Consider the following 21,492-nt stretch of genomic DNA (forward strand, 5'->3'; position numbering starts at 1 on the left):
TAGAAGGTTCAAGCTCCTATCAATAGGAGCTCCTATCTTGCAATCTTGCTCCTATCTTGCTATATTTAGCAAGACCATATGCTTAGGTTCAAAATTTTCTTATTTTTGTTGAAGGGATTTTTTATGGGATGGAAGGGGGATATTTCTCATTGAAAAACATTTGAATGTTTTTCTGGTGTTCTCTTAAAATTGTTAAGATTGACCCATGTCACCGCTGCCTACATGATATTAAATAAAGATAACAGAAAATATCCTAAATATGAAAGGGGTTGTCCCCTCCTCAAGGCCCCGCTCTTTACGCTAAAGTTTGACTCTTTGTCACAACTCTACTTAAAAAAATTTAATAAACTCTAGCGTAAAGAGCGTGGTGTTTAGGAGGGGAAAATCCCTTTCATATACGGAAAAATTTCTCTTCGTTTAAAGTTTTAATGCCGCTCCTCACTTGCAGCTAAAAAAAACTTGTTTTTTTTTCTATTTCTGAACGTTTTTGAATTAATGCATGTTCTGATTTGGCTCACCTCACAAGAAAAATTAAAACGAAATTTGTATTTTTTTTTTTTTTTTTTGCTAATTGTCTCACAGTTTTGATCGGATGATTTTGATAAAAAAAAGGGGGTGGTAGAGGAGGCCTAATTACCCTCCAATTTTTGGTTACTTAAAAATGCAGCTAGATTTTTTTTTACGAACGTTTTTGTTAGTAATAAGCATATGCATCTTACGAATTAACTTACGAAGCGAACTTCTATATTTGTGCAAATGAGGGTCTTCACTCCCTCATCAATACCTCGTTCTTTACACTAAAGCTTGAATTTTGTCCCAAATATTTGAGAATGACCCCTGAATTCCAAAGGCCGTGGAATAAATAGTTGAATTTACTAAAAATACTTTAACGTAAAGAGCAAGGTATATTGGAGGAGACGAACCCCCTTATATATATGTAATATTTTATGTTCTAAGTTTTAATGCTGTTCGTTACTACCAGTTGAAAAAAATTATTTATTTTTTCATTTTTTTTAAATAATGCTAGAAATTCTCTTCCTTCATCATAAATTCTTCCATGGAAAGAAACTCCCACTTCACCCCCTCCTCCCGACCCACCCCCACCTCAACGCAAAAAAGTCCCCCTGAAAACGTCTGTACACTTCATAGAAACCATTACTATATTTAAACAAAGGTCAAAGTTTGTAACTTGCAACCTTCCCCCTCCCCCGGGGACTGTAGGGGCTTAAGTCGTCCCCAAAGACATAGTTATTAGGTTTTTGACTAAGCTGAACAGAATGGCTATATCAAAATTTTGATCCGGTGACTTTGGGGGAAAAATCTGCGTGGGAGGGGACATAGGGGTCCTCCGATTTATTTGGTCACTTAAAAAGGGCAATATAACTTTTAATTTCCGTTGGAATGAGCCCTGTCGGGACATTCTAGGACCACTGGGTCAATACGATTACCGCTGGAAAAAAAAAAACAAAAAAAAAAAACAAATAAATAAACGCGCACCCTTGATCTGTCTTCTGGCAAAAAATACTAAATTCCACATTTTTGTAGATAGGAGCTTGAACTTCTACAATATGGTTCTCTGATACGTTGAACACGATGGTGTAATTTTCGTTAAAATTTTATGACTTTTAGTGGGCGTTTCCCCCTATTTTCAAAAATAAGACAAATTTTCTCCAGGTCGTAACTTTTGATGGATATGACTAAACTTGATGAAACTTATATATGTAAAATCAGCATTAAAATGCAATTCTTTTGATGTAACTATTTGCATCAAAATTCCGTTTTCTAGAGTTTCAGTTACTATTGAGCCGGGTCGCTCCTTACTACAGTTCGTTATCACGAACTGTTTGATGCCTATGTGAACACTAACTCTCTCTCTCTACTGTAGTTAATATGTAATTTTGCAATGCCTGACATATTGTTCCTCCCCAAGAAACAATTTAAGGCATAGGTGCATTGTTCATAGACAGACGGGATTCCTAGGGGAGGGGGGGATTAGACTATTTAGTACCAGGCTGGCACACTTCATAACTAAAATTTGTAATTATATGAAAACAGCAAATATATATACGACAAGTAACAACTAAAAGTCACCAATGATTTGCAATTCTGTTTTACAAGATTGCTCCCGATTTTTGACTATATGGACTAGAGATATTTTACTATATTACTTTTTCTTATTCTGAGATTTATTGCTGTGTTAAAAAATGCAGCTAAAAAAAAATGGATACAAAAAATATACATACGATTATAATTGAATTTGATTCGACGTTCCAATTCTTATGCTGATTATAAGATTCCGGTTGATCTATAACGGCAAGAAGATCATAAAAGAATAAAACTGCGCAGGATAAAGATATTAAAACGAAAAAGCTTGATTATCCATAAAAGTGCATTCAAAAACAATTTAAAGCGTTCACTATCCAGATATTTTTTACCCAAGCTATTTCTACCCAGATTCATTGAAAGACCAACTAATCCTTTCAATTCCATCATTATCAGAAGTTTAAGTAAATCTGGTGATCGAATTTGACTGACTACGTACTTTCTGACATTTTTTTAAGTACTCTGTCTTCCTAGACCCGCCTTACTACCCCTGTCGACAGGTTCCATTGGAACCTGTCGTAAAATAGCGCCAGAAGGCTTAAGCAAGGGAATATTTCTAATAAGGTGCGAGACTATAATTTCCGGTAGAAGACGCTCTTTCCAAAACCATTTAAACTTTGGAAATATCCTTGACTAAAATAATTTGATCTAGGAACAATAATCACTTCCCCATCACTCTCGTTATTAAACACAATTAAATGGCATTCATTACAGTTAACTATTTCAAGCTGTCCCTGGATCTGGGAATAATATTTATGGTTTTTTTTTAAGAAAGACTACCAGCAGAAGAACAAAAAAAGCTTTTTGCTAATCAGTTTATAGTAGCTGTGTCTCTAATAGTATTCCGGCTAAGAATATTATGCACAGTTTTTATCTCAACGGGTGTGCCATCAGGTAAATGACCGTCAAGAGAAGTTCTGAGGTACTGATGGACCGGGTGGACCATAAGACCCATACTGCTTCCTTTTAAAATTGGAATACCAAGCTTTTTGTTTCGTACACTCCCAAGGCAACAGGCTCTAAATGCGTTCGCTTTACCATGGCTTTTGATTTGAAACAGCCTTTACCATTCCGAATGTCTCTGACAATGGATGCCGTTCGGGTACCGTCTTTTCGGTTGACCATTCTATCAAATAGGGTACTGGTTATTCGAAAGGTTCTTTTGTAGATCCATATTTCTAGGTTCTAAGGTTAGAAAAATTCCTTCTAGTGCGTAATTGGGCGGCAGAGCAGCTTGGTTTGTTTAAGAGTAAAATGTAAGACAGTCTTTTGGGTCTTGGTTCATATATTTTTTTTTGTCTTTTCTTCTTCTTTTTTCTTCTTTCTCTTTCTAGTTTTGGTTTATTATTTTTCTTTTTTGCATTTTTATTTTCATGAGAGATATTGGTCATAATATAGATGTTTTCTATTTTTCTTCTTTAAAAGAGTTCAAATTTGTTATGTACGTGGTCTCCCAGTATCAAGTACTTTCATGTATTCAAGTGTTCACGGAATCCACAGTATTCACTAAGGACGACATCCAGTTTTTTTCTTTCTTTTTTTTAAGAGAATCAGTGTCTAATAGTTGTTTGTTTTTTTCGTAGGTAGAAGTTTGGGAAGGGCTCGTAACCCTTTTGCTGTTCCCATTACTAGTGTGCATGGCATATTTGACAGATAAGGGAAGTTTTCCTTGCTGGAAATCCATCAAAGTTACCAACGATGGGCAAATTGAACTAGGTCGTAAGCAATCAGGTGAGGGTATGTAGATTCTGATACTTTATTCCATGTTTGTACCGTGGCTGTGGCTAACAGGAGGAATAACAGGTAATTGCTGTCGCTTATGACTGTGCTGTTACTGGTACATCTGTTTCTGAATTCTACAGTAGTATGTTGTTATAGAGGAGCATGCTAACGGATTTAACGGATTAACGGCTAACCATTTAGTTTTTCTGAATTTTTATTGCTAATTAATGCAATTAATTTCAAGCACAAATTATACCTTAAATAAGAAACAGTTTTGTTTGTATTTTTCCTTTTCTACGTCAAGATTTCTGGTGACTTGACGATAGACCTGTAGCTTTAGCGGTACTCGTGTATTTGCCCAAACACATTCAAGAAGTTTGCTTTCTTTGATCTGAGTAAAACCGGTTTTTCACTTGCATTCGGTTATAAATAGCTTATTCTTTCGTGAAATAAAATGCGATGCAGGAATATTTTAATAAATATTTGATATATAGATGTGGTTGGATCAGGTTAGGTATTTAATATAATGTGTTCTGGACAGCCTGCTTTCTATAATTCTTTGTTGTAGTTTCCATAACTTTGTTGCTAAAATATTATATTTTCATCATGTTTTGGTATATTTCATTATTATTAACCTAACTTCACTTCTTGAGTGTGTTCAGGATAATACACAATTACCGTTTTTAGCAATTAAAGACGTACCAGCAGTACGGGAAGTTAGCCTGTGCAAAAGGCAAACATTTTCCACTGAAGATATTGCTTTAGTCAATGACCAGTCAAAGATATAGAACAGTCAATGACCACGTGCTTATCGCCACTAAAGACGTTTGTAGATCGTACAACACTTAAGGTCTGCAGGCAGGTTCGGTAACCATTGTGTTGCTGAACTTACTCGACTATTGAAGTACTAAATTGAAAAGGGGCCTTCGCATTGAAATGCTCTGCTTTAGATACGATGGCCCTATCCCGATTTTTTTCAGACTTGCCGTTGCTTTTTTTTATTTCTTTCCAACTTGAAATCGATAGCTTTTGTTAAAAAAAAATGCCAAACGGGTTTCACGGTCGTATTTGAATCAGAAGAAACGGTCGTGTAAAAGAATGATCGTTTGCGCAGTAGAACTCTTTGCGTGGATAAAGCCCAATCTTGGCTCTAACTATATAAAAAATTTATTAAATAAACCCTGTTATTTTTTACGATTTTTTGATTTGATGAACAAAGAAAAATGTTCATATGAGCCGAGACGCCATTGCGATAAAGCTTTGGGAGACGGTAGGTAGGTAGATAGGTAGGTAGGTAGGTAGGTAGGTAGGTAGGTAGGCATGCGTTTATTTCATCAAAGAAAAATTACTAAAATTGCACTTACAATCAATATTATGCTGCTCAATTTTGGGACCTAAAATGTCCCTGCTCAGCAGCAAAACTACAACAAATAACTGATAACTATTCGTTCAAAATCAAAGAAATACGCAAAGAAAAAAAGAGACGAAATACTATGCAATCTCTAAACAGCCATCTCTCATCATAAAAAAAAAGAAAAAAAGGGATAATTTATTAACCAACATAATTTACAATTTATTCAAAAAATTTTTTTTTATTCTTACTTTAAATAACATAAGGTTTTCAGACCACCTAACTCTCTCTGGAATTGAATTCCAAATAACAACACCTACATGTTTAATCATAAACCCAGATCGCGTTGCATGCCTGATTTCACACGTCAACTGATCAGAGCTCCTAGTAGAATAATCGTGATAATTTGAATTATATCGATAAAAACTTCTAAAATACTGAGGAGACAATCCATTTAAAACCTGGTATACAAAAATTAAAATCTGCTGAGATTTAATAAAATCAATATTCAAAATATCTAAATCTCTAAAACAATCTCTAGTACTACCACACGCAAGATACTTACCCGAACTTCTAATTGCCTCATTCTGCATAATCTGGACCCTTTTCACATGACTAAAAAAATTACTTGCATTCGGTGAAGATGAACAATTGAATAATAAATTGCTTTCTGGACGTGTAGAGGGAAAAAATTATGAGATCTTCTTGAAATACCAACTCCGCGAGCCAATTTTGAAGATAAACTTTGCAATGATGAATCCAACTAAAATTTACGTCAAAATAAAATCCTAGATATCTACATTGAAAAACCTTACTAATGGAAACACCTTGTAAAAGAATACTATGACAATTATTTACAACTTTACCAATACGACTAAAAATCATATAATTAGTCTTCTCAATATTCATTCCAAGAAAACTATGCTTTGTGAACTGAGATAAATTCTCCAGAGCTACATTAGCTATCTCTATAAGATCCTTGACATATTCTCCAATCACTGTAAGTGCTGTGTCATCTGCGAATGATGTAACTACGGCACCAGGAAGGTAAAAACGCATTGTATTGGTCCTAATACCGAACCTTGGGGCACTCCACAATTCACACTGAAGGGTTTCCATACCACATCATCTATCATAACTTTGATTGACCTATTATGCAAGTAAGACCTAAACCAATCCAAACACTTCACGGACTCCTAAGCAAGCTAGCCTGCTTAATAAATGATTAAAATCAACGGTATCAAACACTTTTCTAAAATCTATGAGCACAGCAAGAGGGACAAGATTCCTTTCTAGGCCACTATTAACGCACTTCATTAGATTAACGGGGTGTTGAAACGTGACTTGGATTGACTGTTTTCATGGTTAAACAAACCCAACCTTTTTCATACATTCTCCTACCCTTCTTTAGCACTAAGGTATACCCGTCTCGCCAACAAAGGAGACCCAACCAGTCTTTGTATCCAAATCGTGCTTTTAACACACTAAAACACTGACTAACAAAATCATAGCTAATATAAATAAAAAGTACCTACAAGGAAACCAGGTAAAAATTATGGATACCCTTAGAGGTGAGATACATCAGTCATTTGAGCCCCCTCTACCCCGCAATGTCGATGCTGGTTAGAATATTTTGTGGCAGCATGGTCGAAAAAATGGTACATCGGGCAAGAGCTTTTTTTCCTAATCTATTCAAAGCCGCCCCTCTTTACACCATCCCAGGAAGTTTTCTATTTACCTTAAATCTTTTTTTTTACAAAATCGTCCCACCCCAAGTAGGGACGACGTGCTTTTCCTTTGGCCCTAGACAGTTGGCCGACAAGAACAATTGTTGGTAATCTGTCATCCTTCATCCGCAGAACGTGCTCTAGCCATCTTGACCATTCTTGATCATTATAACCCTAGAAAGCGGGACTGGACCATACTTCTCTTACAGCCTACTGTTTGAGATACGGCCAGTCTGTCGGGTACCCAAAACAATCCATAGGTAATTGCTTGAGCTCATCATTCAATTTAATTGTTTGCTTTATCAATTAACACAACTGAAGCGAGATGCAGCCATATATAAAAGTTTGGGAATGCAATTAAAGCATTTACCGTAAATTATAGTTGACGATAAAAAACAACATTACAAATATTTTTAGCTGGGTCCTGGTTATGTATTTATAAGATTACATTGTAAAAGCATAAGGCAATCCTTACAAAGCATACGTGCTTTAAAATAAGTTTATGCGTATGCAATTTAAAAACTAGATACTAACTGGATTTAAAAAGAATGTCCTGTAGGCTACATTGAGACTACATACATGAATGAATGAATGAATGAACTTTATTACCCGTAAAGTATAAAAAACACAAAATACGGAGTATTATAAATAAATAAACAAAAACAAATACGATAAACAGCGAAGAAAACAAAATTCAAACTAACAAAAGACAATATGGACTAATCAACCAGTATCAATGTGGAAAAAAGGCTGCAGAGGGTCATAAACGTGAATAAAGTTGACAGTCTTTTTACATAAATTATCACTGGAAGACCGAATCCGAGAAGGCAAATCTACTAAACCAAATCGAGCAAATATTTTTTTGTTTCGGTGCCATCTAGGAAGCCAGAGGAGGAATTTGCAATATCTGAAATAAGCCGTACGTAGAGTATGTCGATCTTTCTTACGAAACAGATGAGCCATGCCTGATAAAAACAAAAGCACAGGGGCGCAATAAGCGTTATAAATCATGCAAAAACCGTTGCGGTTGTAACGGCTTTTGTTTGGGGATATTTTTCCATAAGCGACGCGTAGGTTTTTTACGGCTTGATTCACTAGGGATGAACAGGTAGCGGAAAGTATTGGGCCGAAACACAGACCAAGCCAACTAACTAAGAAGAACATGGTAGAACTGCAGTCCCAGTAACGAATGGAGCGAAAGCATAAGGGCTATTAAAACAAATAAACTCGCATTTAGACGCATTAACTGACAGTCCAATCTTAGATAGTTCATTGGTTAATATAGTAAAATTAGAAAGCAATCCACGGCGAGTCCGGGCAACAAGAAGAACGTCATCTGCATATGCAATAGAAGACAAACCAGTATTACCGTAAAAAACAGAACTTCTAAGGGGACGCAGGCACGATGCAAGCACGCCTTTAAATATACTAGGAGACAATACGGCACCTTGCCGAACTCCCTTATTAATTTTTACCGGGTCAGATATTTGGCCATTCCAGTTAACTTGAATTTTAGACTTTGAATACCAAGAAGACAATAAACTTAGTACGGAAGGATTAACACCTGAAGACGCAAGGGAAAATAGAGCCTGAGAGTGCACAATATTGTCGAAAGCTCCAGAAATATCAACAGTAAGACAGTATAAAGACATTTTAGCTTTTACGGCATCTTTCATGAGTCGGCTTAAAACATAATGTGCATGGGAGCAACCGAAACTTTTCCGAAAACCAAATTGAAAAGGCGTAAAATCACAATTTGACTCAATTTCTGGTAGTAACAAATATTCAAGCAACTTACTTAAGAAACACGATACTGTAATGGGACGATAATTCACACATGACGTGGGGTCCTTGCCTCGCTTTTGAATAGACGTTACACGGCCACAAAGGAAACTATCAGGAACAAGCGACTGTGCTAAGCAAGACTGGAAAAATATTTGTAGATGGTTAAGTAGAGCAGGACAAACATAAGCAAAAAATCGGTAAGAAAGGCCGTCACCATCAAGGCTATTTGAACGCTTAATTTTTCTTAAAGCCCGGCGAATTTCAGATATTGCTACAGGCTGGACATGAGCCTGCAGGAGACGGTATGGTAAAAGCGGTTTAAGCAACTTATAATAAAAAGACTGAAGAAAACTATTAAATACACTGAACACACGCTTATAATGATCAACAAAATTAGCTAGCTGGAGACAAGATAGGGTAGATGGGGAACATTTCTCACTATTAATAACCTTATTCTAGGAGGCCTTATTGGTGGGGCCTGGTCATGCATTCAAGCGTGCCCTCTTCAAACTGGCCTTATATTCAAGTTTACACTTTTGTTTCACAGAGAAAACAGCTCCGGAAGATGGTCGGTCACATGATATCCACATACGTAGCCAAAATTTGGCTTTTTGCTTAGCACGTTTTACTTCAGGATCGCCGTTCCAATTAGGCTTTCTTGTACCAATCCTAACTTTATCCACAGGCACTGCAGCTTTGGAAGCTGATATAAGGCAATGGACGATTTGACAATAATAGAAATTTAGGTCAACTGTACTTGAAGGTGAGGAAACTGACGTTTGCAGCAGGTGATATGGCACTTTTATGGTCGAGAGTAAAGCAGTTAGCGTAACAAGGTATAGTGGGACATTAGCACGATCCCAATTCAACTTCGTATGCCACTTCGGTTGAGCCGAAAGTGTTTTGCCAGATAGCTCACAGGGCAAATTACAGCTAAGAATAAGGTGATCGTCGTCAATCTTCTCTTCGTCCACCCTGATAATCGATGATATTTTTAAGCAGAAACTGGAAGAGATCACGTGATCCAGGTTCGATTTTGAACAGCCTCTGTTATGAATATACGTGAATGGGAGGCTCTTAACTGCGACGTGATATATGCTAGGAAGTAATTCTAGCAAGAGGATTGATGTATCGGAGGTACCAAGAATGTCACAGTTAAGGTCACCAGCTAAAACCCAATTTAGGTCTTTCAAACGTAGACTTTCGAGTAGAGACTTTAAACTGGAGCAACATTTAGCGAAAGATGTGAACGATGCTATAGAACGTCGATCGCAAGGTAAGTAAACGTTTATAAAGGCGGTACTGTCACATTGAATCGCTAAGATGTTATCATCACAATGAATCACAGAGGGCTTTGATGGGGAACGGAAAAAAATTGCTAGGCCACCGGAAGGGCGGCCTCTTGTTTTCTTGGCCTTTTGCGAAAAGAAATGGTGGGCAGAAGATCGCTTCAGGCTAGAAACGTTTGATTTGGTCAAAAGATGTTCTTGCAAGAACTCTATGTCATGGACTAATAATTCATTAATTAACAAATCTTTGTCTTTTGTGCCGTTAATATTAAGAGAAGCAAAACTTAAAATAGTGGCTTGGTTCATTTTGGAGCTGAGTTCAGAGCGCGTTTTATCACTGGGCAATTCGTACTATAGGAAACATGAGCTTCGCCGCAGTTGGCACATTTCGGAGCCTCTAAGCAAGGATTGTCTTTAGTATTGGAATGGCATCCAGAACATTTAGAGCACTTCATCTCATTCGGGGCACATGGGCAGTGAGCTAACGAATGATGGATACTTTGGCATCTAAGACACCGGCTGGGCAATTCTTTGTATTCCGATATTTTAAAAGACTCGTAACCCAAGCGCAGACCTGTAGCGATGGCAGATTTTAGTGCAGCGGAATCAAGGAACTCTAAACGGAATGTATGAGAAGAGCCGATCTGGCTGGCCTCAACAAGACCAGGAATAACAGAGATGAGTATACTGCTAGAAACACTATCGGGAAGTCCCCTAATTACTCCAAGAGGTTTGCGATCAATCACTTTAGCAAGAATATTTGGATAGCTCGCAACAGCAGATGCGGCAAGAGAATTGGCGGAAACTTTATCCCGCGTAACAACAACCCATCTTTTCCTTACCGGATCGGACTTTACCGACACAATACCGTCATGTCCGGCGAAAGAATCAAGCTTTTCCTTGCGAGAAACGGGGTCTCTTAGTTCTGGAGGCGGATATTTAAGAACAACGGCGTACGAGGGTTTGTGATTGGTACCCTTACTATCTGAGACCAAAGAACTATTAATAGACGTTGTTGGACTATTGAGGTGAGCGAGCGATTTTAACTGATCAAGGCACTGGTTGACTTTAGCGGTAAGGATAGAATAAGCTGACGCCGGAATGCTAGGGACTTCAGAGGGGGATTTTATCACGAACTCTGGAATATCAATATTTTCTGCAGAGCAGCGAGAAAGAGTAGCGATAATGTCCGACAATGAACTATTCTTAGCACTGGGTCCCGAACGACGAGGTATAGGCTCATCTGGGAAGCAATTGCTATATAAAAGTTTCTTAGCTCCAAGAACATCTTCATACGGGAAAAAATCACTAGCGTATTTCACAATAGACTGATGGTCCAACCCCTCGTCGAGATTGTGCTGAGCAAAATTCAAAACTGGTCGATAATAAAGCGTACTGGTATTCCAATTGTCCATGATAAGCAAATTTCACTCACGGCTCGGCATCAGTCCAAAAACAATTAAGTGAAAAAGGTATATCCACAGAGAAGTTCTCAATAAGCACAATTATGAAATGATCCACACTGGCTAAATGAATGCAATGAGAATAAATAATAACTTATCTTTGAGTGGGGCTAGTAATCCAGTGATTTGCAAGTAATCCGAATATTTCAATGCACGACTCAGATGATACTAGTGCTGAATACTAACTCACAGCCACAATCCATAAATAATCCTTAAGCCGTAATCATATACAAGTTTATAAATTTATCTAACAAGTTTCAATTACAAGTTCAAAAGTATTTCACTCGTTATTTATTCCAAACAGGTACAGAGTTAATGTGACATGACAGAGTTTACATGACAGTAAATTCAGTTTAGTTTTTTGTTTTTTACTGTTTTAAAAATTAGATTTAAGAGAAAGAGTCAAACTTTAGCGTAAAGAACGGGGCGTTGAGGAGGAAAAGCCCCTTTCATATACAGAGTAATTTCTGTTTGTTTAAGTTTTAATGTCGCTCCTTACTTTCAGTTAAAAAAATTGCTTTTTTTTATTTAATTAGGAACAAAATCCAACGGAATAATGCCGTATAAAATTTAGAAAATTAATTCTTCCTAATCGAAAATATTATAATCAACAATGCTATCGAGCTAAAGCAATGCCTTTTTATTTCTGTATTCCTTTGTCAAAGTCTTATTTTATTTTGAGTTTACTTTAAGTTTTGCTTGCCTATGTGTTTACATATCTTGTTTTAAAAGGCTACTGGGATTTTTAAACTATAATTGCTAAATAGAACAGATTTTTTAGGTCTCAGAAAGAAAAAAAAACGAGAAAAAGAGAAATACTCAGAGAAAAGAAATAAACTACACTCATTCGGAAAAGTCTTTCCCAGCAGTTATATTCTGTTCCTAATTAATTTTCTTTTGCATGTCTCTATTTCCCCTGTGTCCAGGAAGTTCTGATATGTCTCAGAGTCTTAAACTGTCCCCAATGTTTCAGGTGCCAGGTTATATGGTCACGTCATGTCTTATTGTTCATGACATTTTTTCTTTCACGCCAACATGTATTTTTCGTTAATTTCTTGTATGATTTTCCCTTATTAGTATATTGCCACTTAGACATTTCTTTCTTAGTGAGGACTCAGCTATTGCATTTTTAGATTTGTTAATTCAGTCACGAGGGATTACTTTTCCTTAGCGGTGAGTTTTATAGCCTCCTTCTATTTTTTTTTTCTTTGGTGTCAGTTGATGAGCGAAAAGCGAAAGTTTTAAAGTAATTATATAATCATAACTGAAACTGAAATTGTTGACGTAACGTGGCGGATGCCCCCTTCTAAGTCGTGTGATATGTTTTCTCCTATATAATTTCCCCAGTAGTCCCCAAATTTTCTCGAATCTGCCTCTAAACACACCTCCTTTCCAAGATAGAGTTTTGCGTATATGATTTCTTTTACGGATTTTTCTTAATTCCAAGTTAAGACTAATTTGGAGTTTCACTTCAACTTAAAAAGAACTATTAAAAGTCACTACATAGCCGAAATGCAAGTTAACAAAATTATTCTATAGGCTAAACACAACTTAAGGAGAGGGGGCGAAAGCCTTAGAAACTTGAGGTGTCTAATATGTGCCAAAATAGGTGAAAGGTAAGCTAATGGCTAAAATAAAGCCTTTTATGGTTTATTATTATTCTATTTTTCTTATAACTGTAATAAGTTAATGGAACTTCGATAGTTTGAATCGCGAGGGTAATTTAGATTTCGAATTAAAGAATGTTACAAATAAATTGGTTTGGATTACCAAGCCTGTATATGCAATAAAACTGGATAAAATTGACTTATCAAATAAGTCTAGTTGTTTATAATCCACCATGCTTGTTGTTAGGCTTGTTGTCTCAAATATTTCAAGAAATATTTTGCTTTCATTGGATCATCTTGCTTATCTGCTTCCTGGATATTAAAACTATCTTCCTGGAGTATTTGGGAATATGGAAGCAGGGGAACTGGAAGCCGGGGACGTGCCTCCAGTTTGACATTTCAGTTTGTTCTAAGTGTTTCTGCAGTTTGATTCTAAATGCTAAACTGCATGGAAAATTCAATTTATTTGAAATAGAAAGATACAAAAAAATTCATTTTTTCCTACTTTTTTTCGTATCATTCTTTTGTAACTGTTTTTTTTTTACTTTTTTTTTTCGCTAAAAAAAAAAATTTCATTAGCGGCTGAAAAAAATCACAAAATATCCATTGCTTTCCCGGTTCGTTTCTTGGTTGCTCTTACGTGTGTTTCTTTTCATTGTCGTTTTCTGGTGGCTAGTGACTAAGCCATACTAGGGCCGCTGACAGTCGGTTCAGTCGAGAAAAAAATTTGACAGGTCTTCTGTGAACCAGAAAAGTACATATATTTATCGACCTTAGCGGTATTGGCCCATGGTATTATTTTTCAGTTTCCTTTTACATCATGTACCCTCAGATATTCCTCAACCTGTCACACTTGCAGGGTTTTTAGATGGAGGCCAATAATGATATATATATATGTATATATATATATATATATATATATATATATATATATATATATATATATATATATATATATATACTAGCTGTTGGAGTGGTGCTTCGCGCCACCCCAACACCTAGTTGGCGGGGGCGCTTCGCCCCCTCCCCAAGCCCCCCCCCGCGCGCGTAAGTCGTTACACGCCATTTTAGTTGTGTCCCTGTGTCCCACCTGTGAATATATATATATATATATATATATATATATATATATATATATATATATATATATATATATATATATATATATATATATATATATATGTTTTTAACTACGTAAAACTTGCGAATATACACCATTCTTCGATGTCCCATTGTCTGTGCATATAAATAGATTGTCAGGTTTACCGACTCTTGAACATGCAACATAAAATTGTCCATGGGAAATACAATCCGTATTCAGATCCATACCTCATTATTCTAACGATTGCCCTTGAGCTTTGTTGATGGTGATTGCTAATCGAACATTCCTTGTATCCCCGTCGTCATTTATATATCCCCCTGTGCCCTCGGCGTCCCCGTTGTAGTTGTGTCCCTGTGTCCCGGTCGTCGTTTATATTCCCAGTATCCCGGTCGTCATTTGTGTTCCAGTGTCCCAGTCTGTAATTTCTCTTTGAGCGTCCCGGTCGTCATTTATATTCCCTGTGTCCCGGTGTCCTGGTCGTCATTTGTGTCCCGGTGTCCCGGTCTGTAATTTATCTCTGAGTGTCCCGGTCGTCATTTATATGTCCCGGTCGTCATTTGTGTCCCGGTATCCCAGTCTGTAATTACGTCAGTCGACAAACATGACGTCAGTCGATAAACAACTTCATGACAACATACAGCTCAATCCTTATAATGACGTCAGTCGACAAACATGACGTCAGTCGACAGACACAAACAAACAACTTATTTATATATATATATAGATATGTACTAGCTGTTGGGGTGGCGCTTCGCGCCACCCCAACACCTAGTTGGTGGGGGTGCTTCGCGCCCCCCAAGCCTCCCCGCGCGCGTAAGTCGTTACGCGCCATATTAGTTACGCGCCATTGTAGTTGTGTCCCTATGTCCCACCTGTGAATATAGATATATATATATATATATATATATGTTTTTAACTAAATAACATTCTTCGCTGTTCCATTTTCTGTGCATATAAATAGATTGTCAGGTTTACCGACTCTTGAACATGCATCATTTAATTGTCCAAGGGAAAAACAATCCGTATTCAGATCTATACCTTATTATTCTAATGATTGCCCTTGAGCTTTGTTGATGGTGATTGCTAATCGAACATTCCCTGAGTTGCCGTCGTCATTTATATACCCCCCTGTGCCCCCCGGTGTCCCCGTTGTAGTTGTGTCCCTGTGTCCCAGTCGTCATTTGTATTCCTTGTGTCCTGGTCGTCAGTTACAGACCCAGGACACCGGGACACAAATGACGACCGGGACACAGGGAATATAAATGACGATCGGGACACTCAAAGAGAAATTACAGACTGGGACACCGGGACACAGGGAATATAAATGACGACCGGGACACAGGGACACAACTACAACGGGGACCCCGGGGGCACAGGGGGATATATAAATGACGACGGGGACATAGGGAATGTTCGATTAGCAATCACCATCAACAAAACTCAAGAGCAATCATTGGAATAATGAGGTATAGATCTGAATACAGGTATGGTACAGGTATCTGAATCAGGTATGATTTTCCTCTTTTAAATTTTTTATGTGTGTTTTAAAGTATTTTTGAAAATACTGCCCCCCCCCGAAGAAAATCCCGGATACGCCCTCTGTAGTCTTTAAGTTAGAGGCACCGAAATGTTATTTCATCATTGCCGGTCTCTCTACCTCTTACGAAGTAATTACATCTCTGCAATTGCCACCTTTAGAGGGGTCTATCTCACTTTGTTTACTATCTCTTTTGAAAAAAAAACGTTGTGTTTATGCCACAAAAGTTTAAAAAAAAATATTATATTACAGGTGTTGCAATGATATTGCCGAGTGACCAAAATTGGTCATTAATCAAAAACGGAAAAATTGATTCCGATGCATTAGTTGCATTCTGTAGACGTGTGAGCAAATTGGGTCTTACACAAGAAGAAGCGGCAAGATTGGCAGCTTGTAGGTAAGATATGAAAATCCAATAACTGAGTCTTTCAAAAGCTAATCTAACTAGGGGTGTCTATTCACGGAGATATAGGAGGGGTATTTCTGTTGCTTGTTTTTTCAGTTTTTTGCAGCTAAGACATTAGAAAACAAGCAGTTATCAGTGGAAATAACAATAAAAGTAATTTCCAAAATCTAGAGCAGTGGTTCTCAACCTTGTTTTACCCATGGACCCCTTTTCCCTTCTTTTAATCTTGGTGGACCCCTTCATAGCTATTGGACATAAGAACAGTTTTCTATTCTTCACTAATATAAATTCTATGGTTTTAATTATCAAAGAAATAGTATACGATTAAGCTTTATTTTTAAATGAAAACTAATTTAATACAAATAAAATATTCCACTATAATAATAATAATAATAAATATTCTTAATATTTTTATTATTACCATTATTGTGACAATAACTACAATATTACAATGTTTCTTCCATGAGCAAGCAACACAAGCTCACGGAGAGTAGAGCTCCTCAGGCAGTTTAATTCACTCCAACATTATGTAAACTGGATAAAAAAGGAGTTGAAATTAAGTGTGTGATTAAAAAAAAGGAAAAGGCATGTTTATTCAATGAGATCCCTGTGGTTGATTCTTCTCGGCGAGTTTATTTATTTTTGGTTCTATTGATGTTAATGATAGTCGAAGATCACCCCTTTTCATAATGTCAAGTCTAAAGCAATAACGTAGTTTATGCCAGAGCAAAGGGTACTTTGTAGCAACATCATTTGTTTTCCATATATTGTACTTGGTCATCTTTGAATTTTGCATGTTAAATGAAACGCTTAAGACAATTCCCTTTGACAGCCATCTCATCTCTGTATGTAATTTAATTAAAAAAAAACAAGTTTTTTTAACTGAAAGTAAGGAGCGACATTAAAACTTAAAATGAACAGAAATTACTTCGTATATGAAAGGGGCTGCTCCCTCATCAACGCCCCGCTCTTTACGCTAAAGTTTGACTCTTTCTCTCAACTCTTCTTTTTAGAACAGTAAAAAACTTTAGCGTAAAGAGCGGGGTGTTGATGAGGAAGAGGCCCCTTTCATATACGAAGTAAGTTCTGTTCGTTTTAAGTTTTAATGTCGCTCCTTACTTTCAGTTAAAAAAAACTTGTTTTTTTTTTTTAATTTAATTTCTGAACGATTTTGAATCAATGTATATTTTGATTTTGGCTCTCCGCAGAGGAAAAATTAAAACGAAATTTGCACATTTTTTATTTTGGCTTAATGGCTTTCTCATAATTTTGATCGAATGATTTTGAGAAAAAAAGAACGGGGGAGGAAGCCTAGTTGCCCTCCGATTTTTGGTTAATTAAAAAGGCAACTAGAACTTCTTACGAATCTTTTTATTAGTAAAAGATATACGTAACTTATAAATTAACTTACGCAAAGAACTTTTGTATTCTCATGTTTTAATTACATATATGAGGAGGTTTGCCCCCTCGTCAGTACCTCACTCTTTACACTAAAGCTTAAATTTTGTCCCAATTCATTAAGAATGACCCCTGAATCACAAAAGCCGTAGAATGAATAGTTCAAATTACAAAAAAAAATACTTTAGCGTAAAGAGCGAGGTATTAGGAGGAGGTGAGCCCCTCGTATGGGTAATAATTTCTGTTCGTTTTAAGTTTTAATGCTGCTCCTTACTTCCAGCTGAAAAAAACTTTTTCATATTTATTTTATCATTGTTCTTTTTTTTTAAATAATGCTAGTAAATCCTGCGCTCCCTTCATGGAAATTCTTTTCCCCCATGACAGATTCCTCGATGGAAAATTTCCCCAGAATATCTCCATCTTCTCAACCCCTCCCCCCAACAAAAAAATCCTCCTGAAAACGCCTGTACACTTTCCAATAACAATTACTATATGTAAGCCCTGGTCAAAGTTTGTAACTTGTAGCCCCTCCCACCGAGACTGTGGGGGAGTAAGTCGTCCCCAAAGACATAGTTATGAGGTTTTTCGACTACGCTGAATAAAATGGCTATCTCAGAATTTTGATCCGTTGACTTTGGGCAAATAATCAGCGTGGGAGGGGGCCTAGGTGCCCTCTAATTTTTTGGTCACTTAAAAAGGGCACTAGAACTTTTCATTTCCTTTAGAATGAGCCCTCTCGCAGCATTCTAGGATAACTGGGTCGATACGATTACCCCTAGGAAAAAAAACAAACAAATAAACACGCATCCGTGTGATCTGCCTTCTGGCGAAAAATACAAAATTCCACATTTTTGTAGATAGGAGCTTGAAACTTCTACAGTGGGTTTCTCTGATGAAGAGAAACCTACTGATGAAGAGAATCTTCTCATGAAGATTCTATGACTTTTAGGGAGTGTTTCCCCCTATTTTCTAAAGTAACGCACATTTTCTCAGGCTCGTAACTTTTGATGGGTAGGACTAAACCTGATGAAACTTATATATTTAAAATCAGCATTAAAATGCGATTTTTTGATGTAGCTATTGGTTTCAAAATTCTATTTTTTAGAGTTTTGGTTACTATTGAGCCGGGTCGCTCCTTACTACATTTCGTTACCACGAACTGTTTGATACAAGCCGCCCAAACTTTTCTCAATTTTGCTTACAGAATTCACGAAAAAGGTGTTCTCAGAGAGAATTTGATTAAATATGGCTAACTACTTTTATTACAACAGTAAGGGCATCATGCAGACTTGCACTCATTTTCTTTGCAACTAAGCGTTGACGGTGTATCACGCAGTGAACACAATATAAAGTGAACAGTAAATTACAGTAGAAATTAAATTTTCAAAAATAAAGAGTGTTCTTAGTTGGTTTTCTTCATGGACCCCCAAAATATCATTGTGGACCCCCAATCTGTTGTGTTTTGCCTGTGGACCCCCGGAAATGATACATGGACCCCCTGAGGTCCATGTGGACCCTGGTTGAGAACAACTGATCTAAAGGTTAAAAAATCTTGGCGGGGTCATGATTGGTTGGTTCTACTTTGAAGGCTTTATTTTGTTTTCCATTCTTAAACTTAGTTAATAAAATTCTCCGTGTTCAAGTACTTTTGGAAATCAAAATAAAATATGGACATTGTCGTCAAGAAGACTGGTGTATCAAAATTCCTACCTAGCAGTGAATTGTCTTTCGAATTTTTCTGACTGTTTGTTTATATAAAGTTGGTCAAATTAGTGTTTAAATTTTAAAGGAATGTTTTGTCAGTGAAGAACCTGTTTGCGTTTTCATATCTTAGTAATTTTTTCCGGGGGGGGGGGGTTCAAACGCCGTCCCATGTACTAACACATAGATGAGGGTTCTTGGCCCCAATGGGCGTCATGGTTTTACCGCTCCCATAATTTCACATAATAAGTATTTGCCGGTTTTATGATGTAACAGCCACAATTCTCCTATTAATAAATTTTACTTTAATGTTTCTCTGCTCATCTGAACTTCTGAACAGTATTAAAATGCAATTTTCTCGTGAAACACAGCTCAAATTTTTAAGCCAAAATCTTGCTAAATTAATAATGAAGGGGATTTGTTTTCGTTAAGACACATTCTCTTAGGGAAAATATATAAGGATATTTATAGCTCCAGTACCGTGACTGCCTCGTGCACATCTGCCTCGTGCACATTTTTTTTCTTTTTTTTTACACAGTAAATAAAATTTTAGTTTCTCAGTATTGGATTTGTCTTTTCATTTTCTATCTTTTTGTCGCAACGGAAAATACCGCCTTCAATGCAACCCTGTTCAAAGGAAACTATTTATACCAAGGGGTTGTCAACCATCTGTGATTGTATATAGCGGACAGCCTTCGCACCTATTGCCGGTCTTTTTTTTGTTGCCTTACCCGAGGTTCACGCAACAGTTGTTTTTGCGCTTTCCATCAGGCTTTTTTGTAGTTTTGCTGAAAGTTGGTCATGGGGGTTGGATATCTAAATAGATTATTTTTTTTCAACTGAGCAAGGCATGGAAACCATTTCTGCTAACAGAAGACATGTTTTGGTGCGTGCAGCCTCCGACGGCCTTCCTAATTTCAAGTATTTGCAAATACGAAACCTGTCAAAATTGTCATCAATCGTCATGTTTGACGTTAGAGTTTTTCGTTTTTCTTTGACTGTCAAAAATCAATTGTTTTATTTCTAGTCAGTTAGTAGCAAGAAGAGTCTGAATTTGCGAAACGTAAGTTCAGTGGGAATTTTTCGTCAATTTGGAAAATGTTTTCAATTTTTCTTAGGAAAAACTTTGGAAGCGACATAAAATCATACCTTATCCTGTCGATTCAAACTTATTTTCTGCCCATCCTCAATAAATCTGACGTCATAAATTAAGGACCATCTCCCACTCTTCAATGAGGTCACCAATGTGAAATTTCATGCACTATAGTACCATAGCACCTGCGGGTTTGGTTTTTAAATTTAAGATTGGAATCAAGAATAGTATAACCGGTTTTGAATAACTGAAAAGTACGTTGACATCATTGTCTTCTTCCTTTTTTTTGTGGCCCATGCTTGGCTGCTCTTCTATAACATTGATGAAGTTGAGTGCTTGTCCGGTTAAAGCTATGCACGTATTTAAAGGAAGCTATATGTTGTTTTTTTCGGTTTACGGTTTTCTGCGTCTTAATTCGCCGTTTTCACAAATCGACGTTTTAGCCAGGGCTTCAAGCAGAGGCGCCATTTGGGGAGGGGGGTCAGGGGTGGGCAAATGCCCACCCCAGATTTTTCAGGGGGCCCAAGCTTCCACCATAAAGGGCCCTTTGCCGGCCATAATAATCCATTATGTCCAACATAATCCATTCTGTCCAGTTGAATTGAAATTACTGCACGCCTATTACCCAAAGAGCGCAATTACCTGACGACCCTTGGGGTAATTAGGCTATTTGCTATTAATCATTGTAAGCTCTGAAAGTACATTAGATAGATAATAAAAGTCCCAAGTTTTGTCAAATGCCCATTTCCTAGATGACTATATTAATAGCATAAATTCTGAATATTTGCAGTAATTACTCTTAAGTTGACAGATTAAAAAAGGTCAGTTCCTGTCAAATGTTTCGATGTTTATTTCCTTATTTTAGTGAACATAAGCCACTGTTTTAGACTTCTCGAGTCAGTTCTTACTCTGTTTTTGTCCTCGTCTTGTGTACATTTACTATATCATATGTGTAAATAAACATTTTTATGCTTGACATATAAACCTATAAGTTAGAGACGCTTGACATCCTCTACCGGTCGAACCCCAGATTTTAGGCCAACGCTACCATAAGAATTTAAAGACGAGAGCCCAGAGAGAAATAGAAGACTTTACATCATTAAGCCTATTAACTTTTTAGTTAGGTAAATATAAAGGTATCAATAGCCATTAGCATTATAACTCAAAAGATCATCAAGCATCTGAACAATTTGTGACAGCTTCGACAC

General features: G+C 36.9%; 1 protein-coding gene across 4 annotated transcripts in view; it reads left to right on the forward strand.

The window, feature by feature from the left end:
* Positions 1 to 21,492, forward strand: part of LOC136026699 (sodium/calcium exchanger 2-like) — a 128,831-nt gene that overhangs the window by 42,328 nt on the left and 65,011 nt on the right. For 2 of the 4 annotated variants that reach the window (XM_065703449.1, XM_065703451.1), the window contains exons 5-6: positions 3,687 to 3,840; positions 15,939 to 16,083. In XM_065703449.1, coding sequence (XP_065559521.1) covers positions 3,687 to 3,840; positions 15,939 to 16,083 — 299 coding nt within the window. The remainder of the gene's footprint in view (positions 1 to 3,686; positions 3,841 to 15,938; positions 16,084 to 21,492) is intronic. The other 2 variants (XM_065703450.1, XM_065703452.1) reach the window with 1 other exon arrangement.

The sequence above is a fragment of the Artemia franciscana genome, chromosome 4 (assembly GCF_032884065.1).
Source record: "Artemia franciscana chromosome 4, ASM3288406v1, whole genome shotgun sequence".
Classification (NCBI taxonomy): domain Eukaryota; kingdom Metazoa; phylum Arthropoda; class Branchiopoda; order Anostraca; family Artemiidae; genus Artemia; species Artemia franciscana.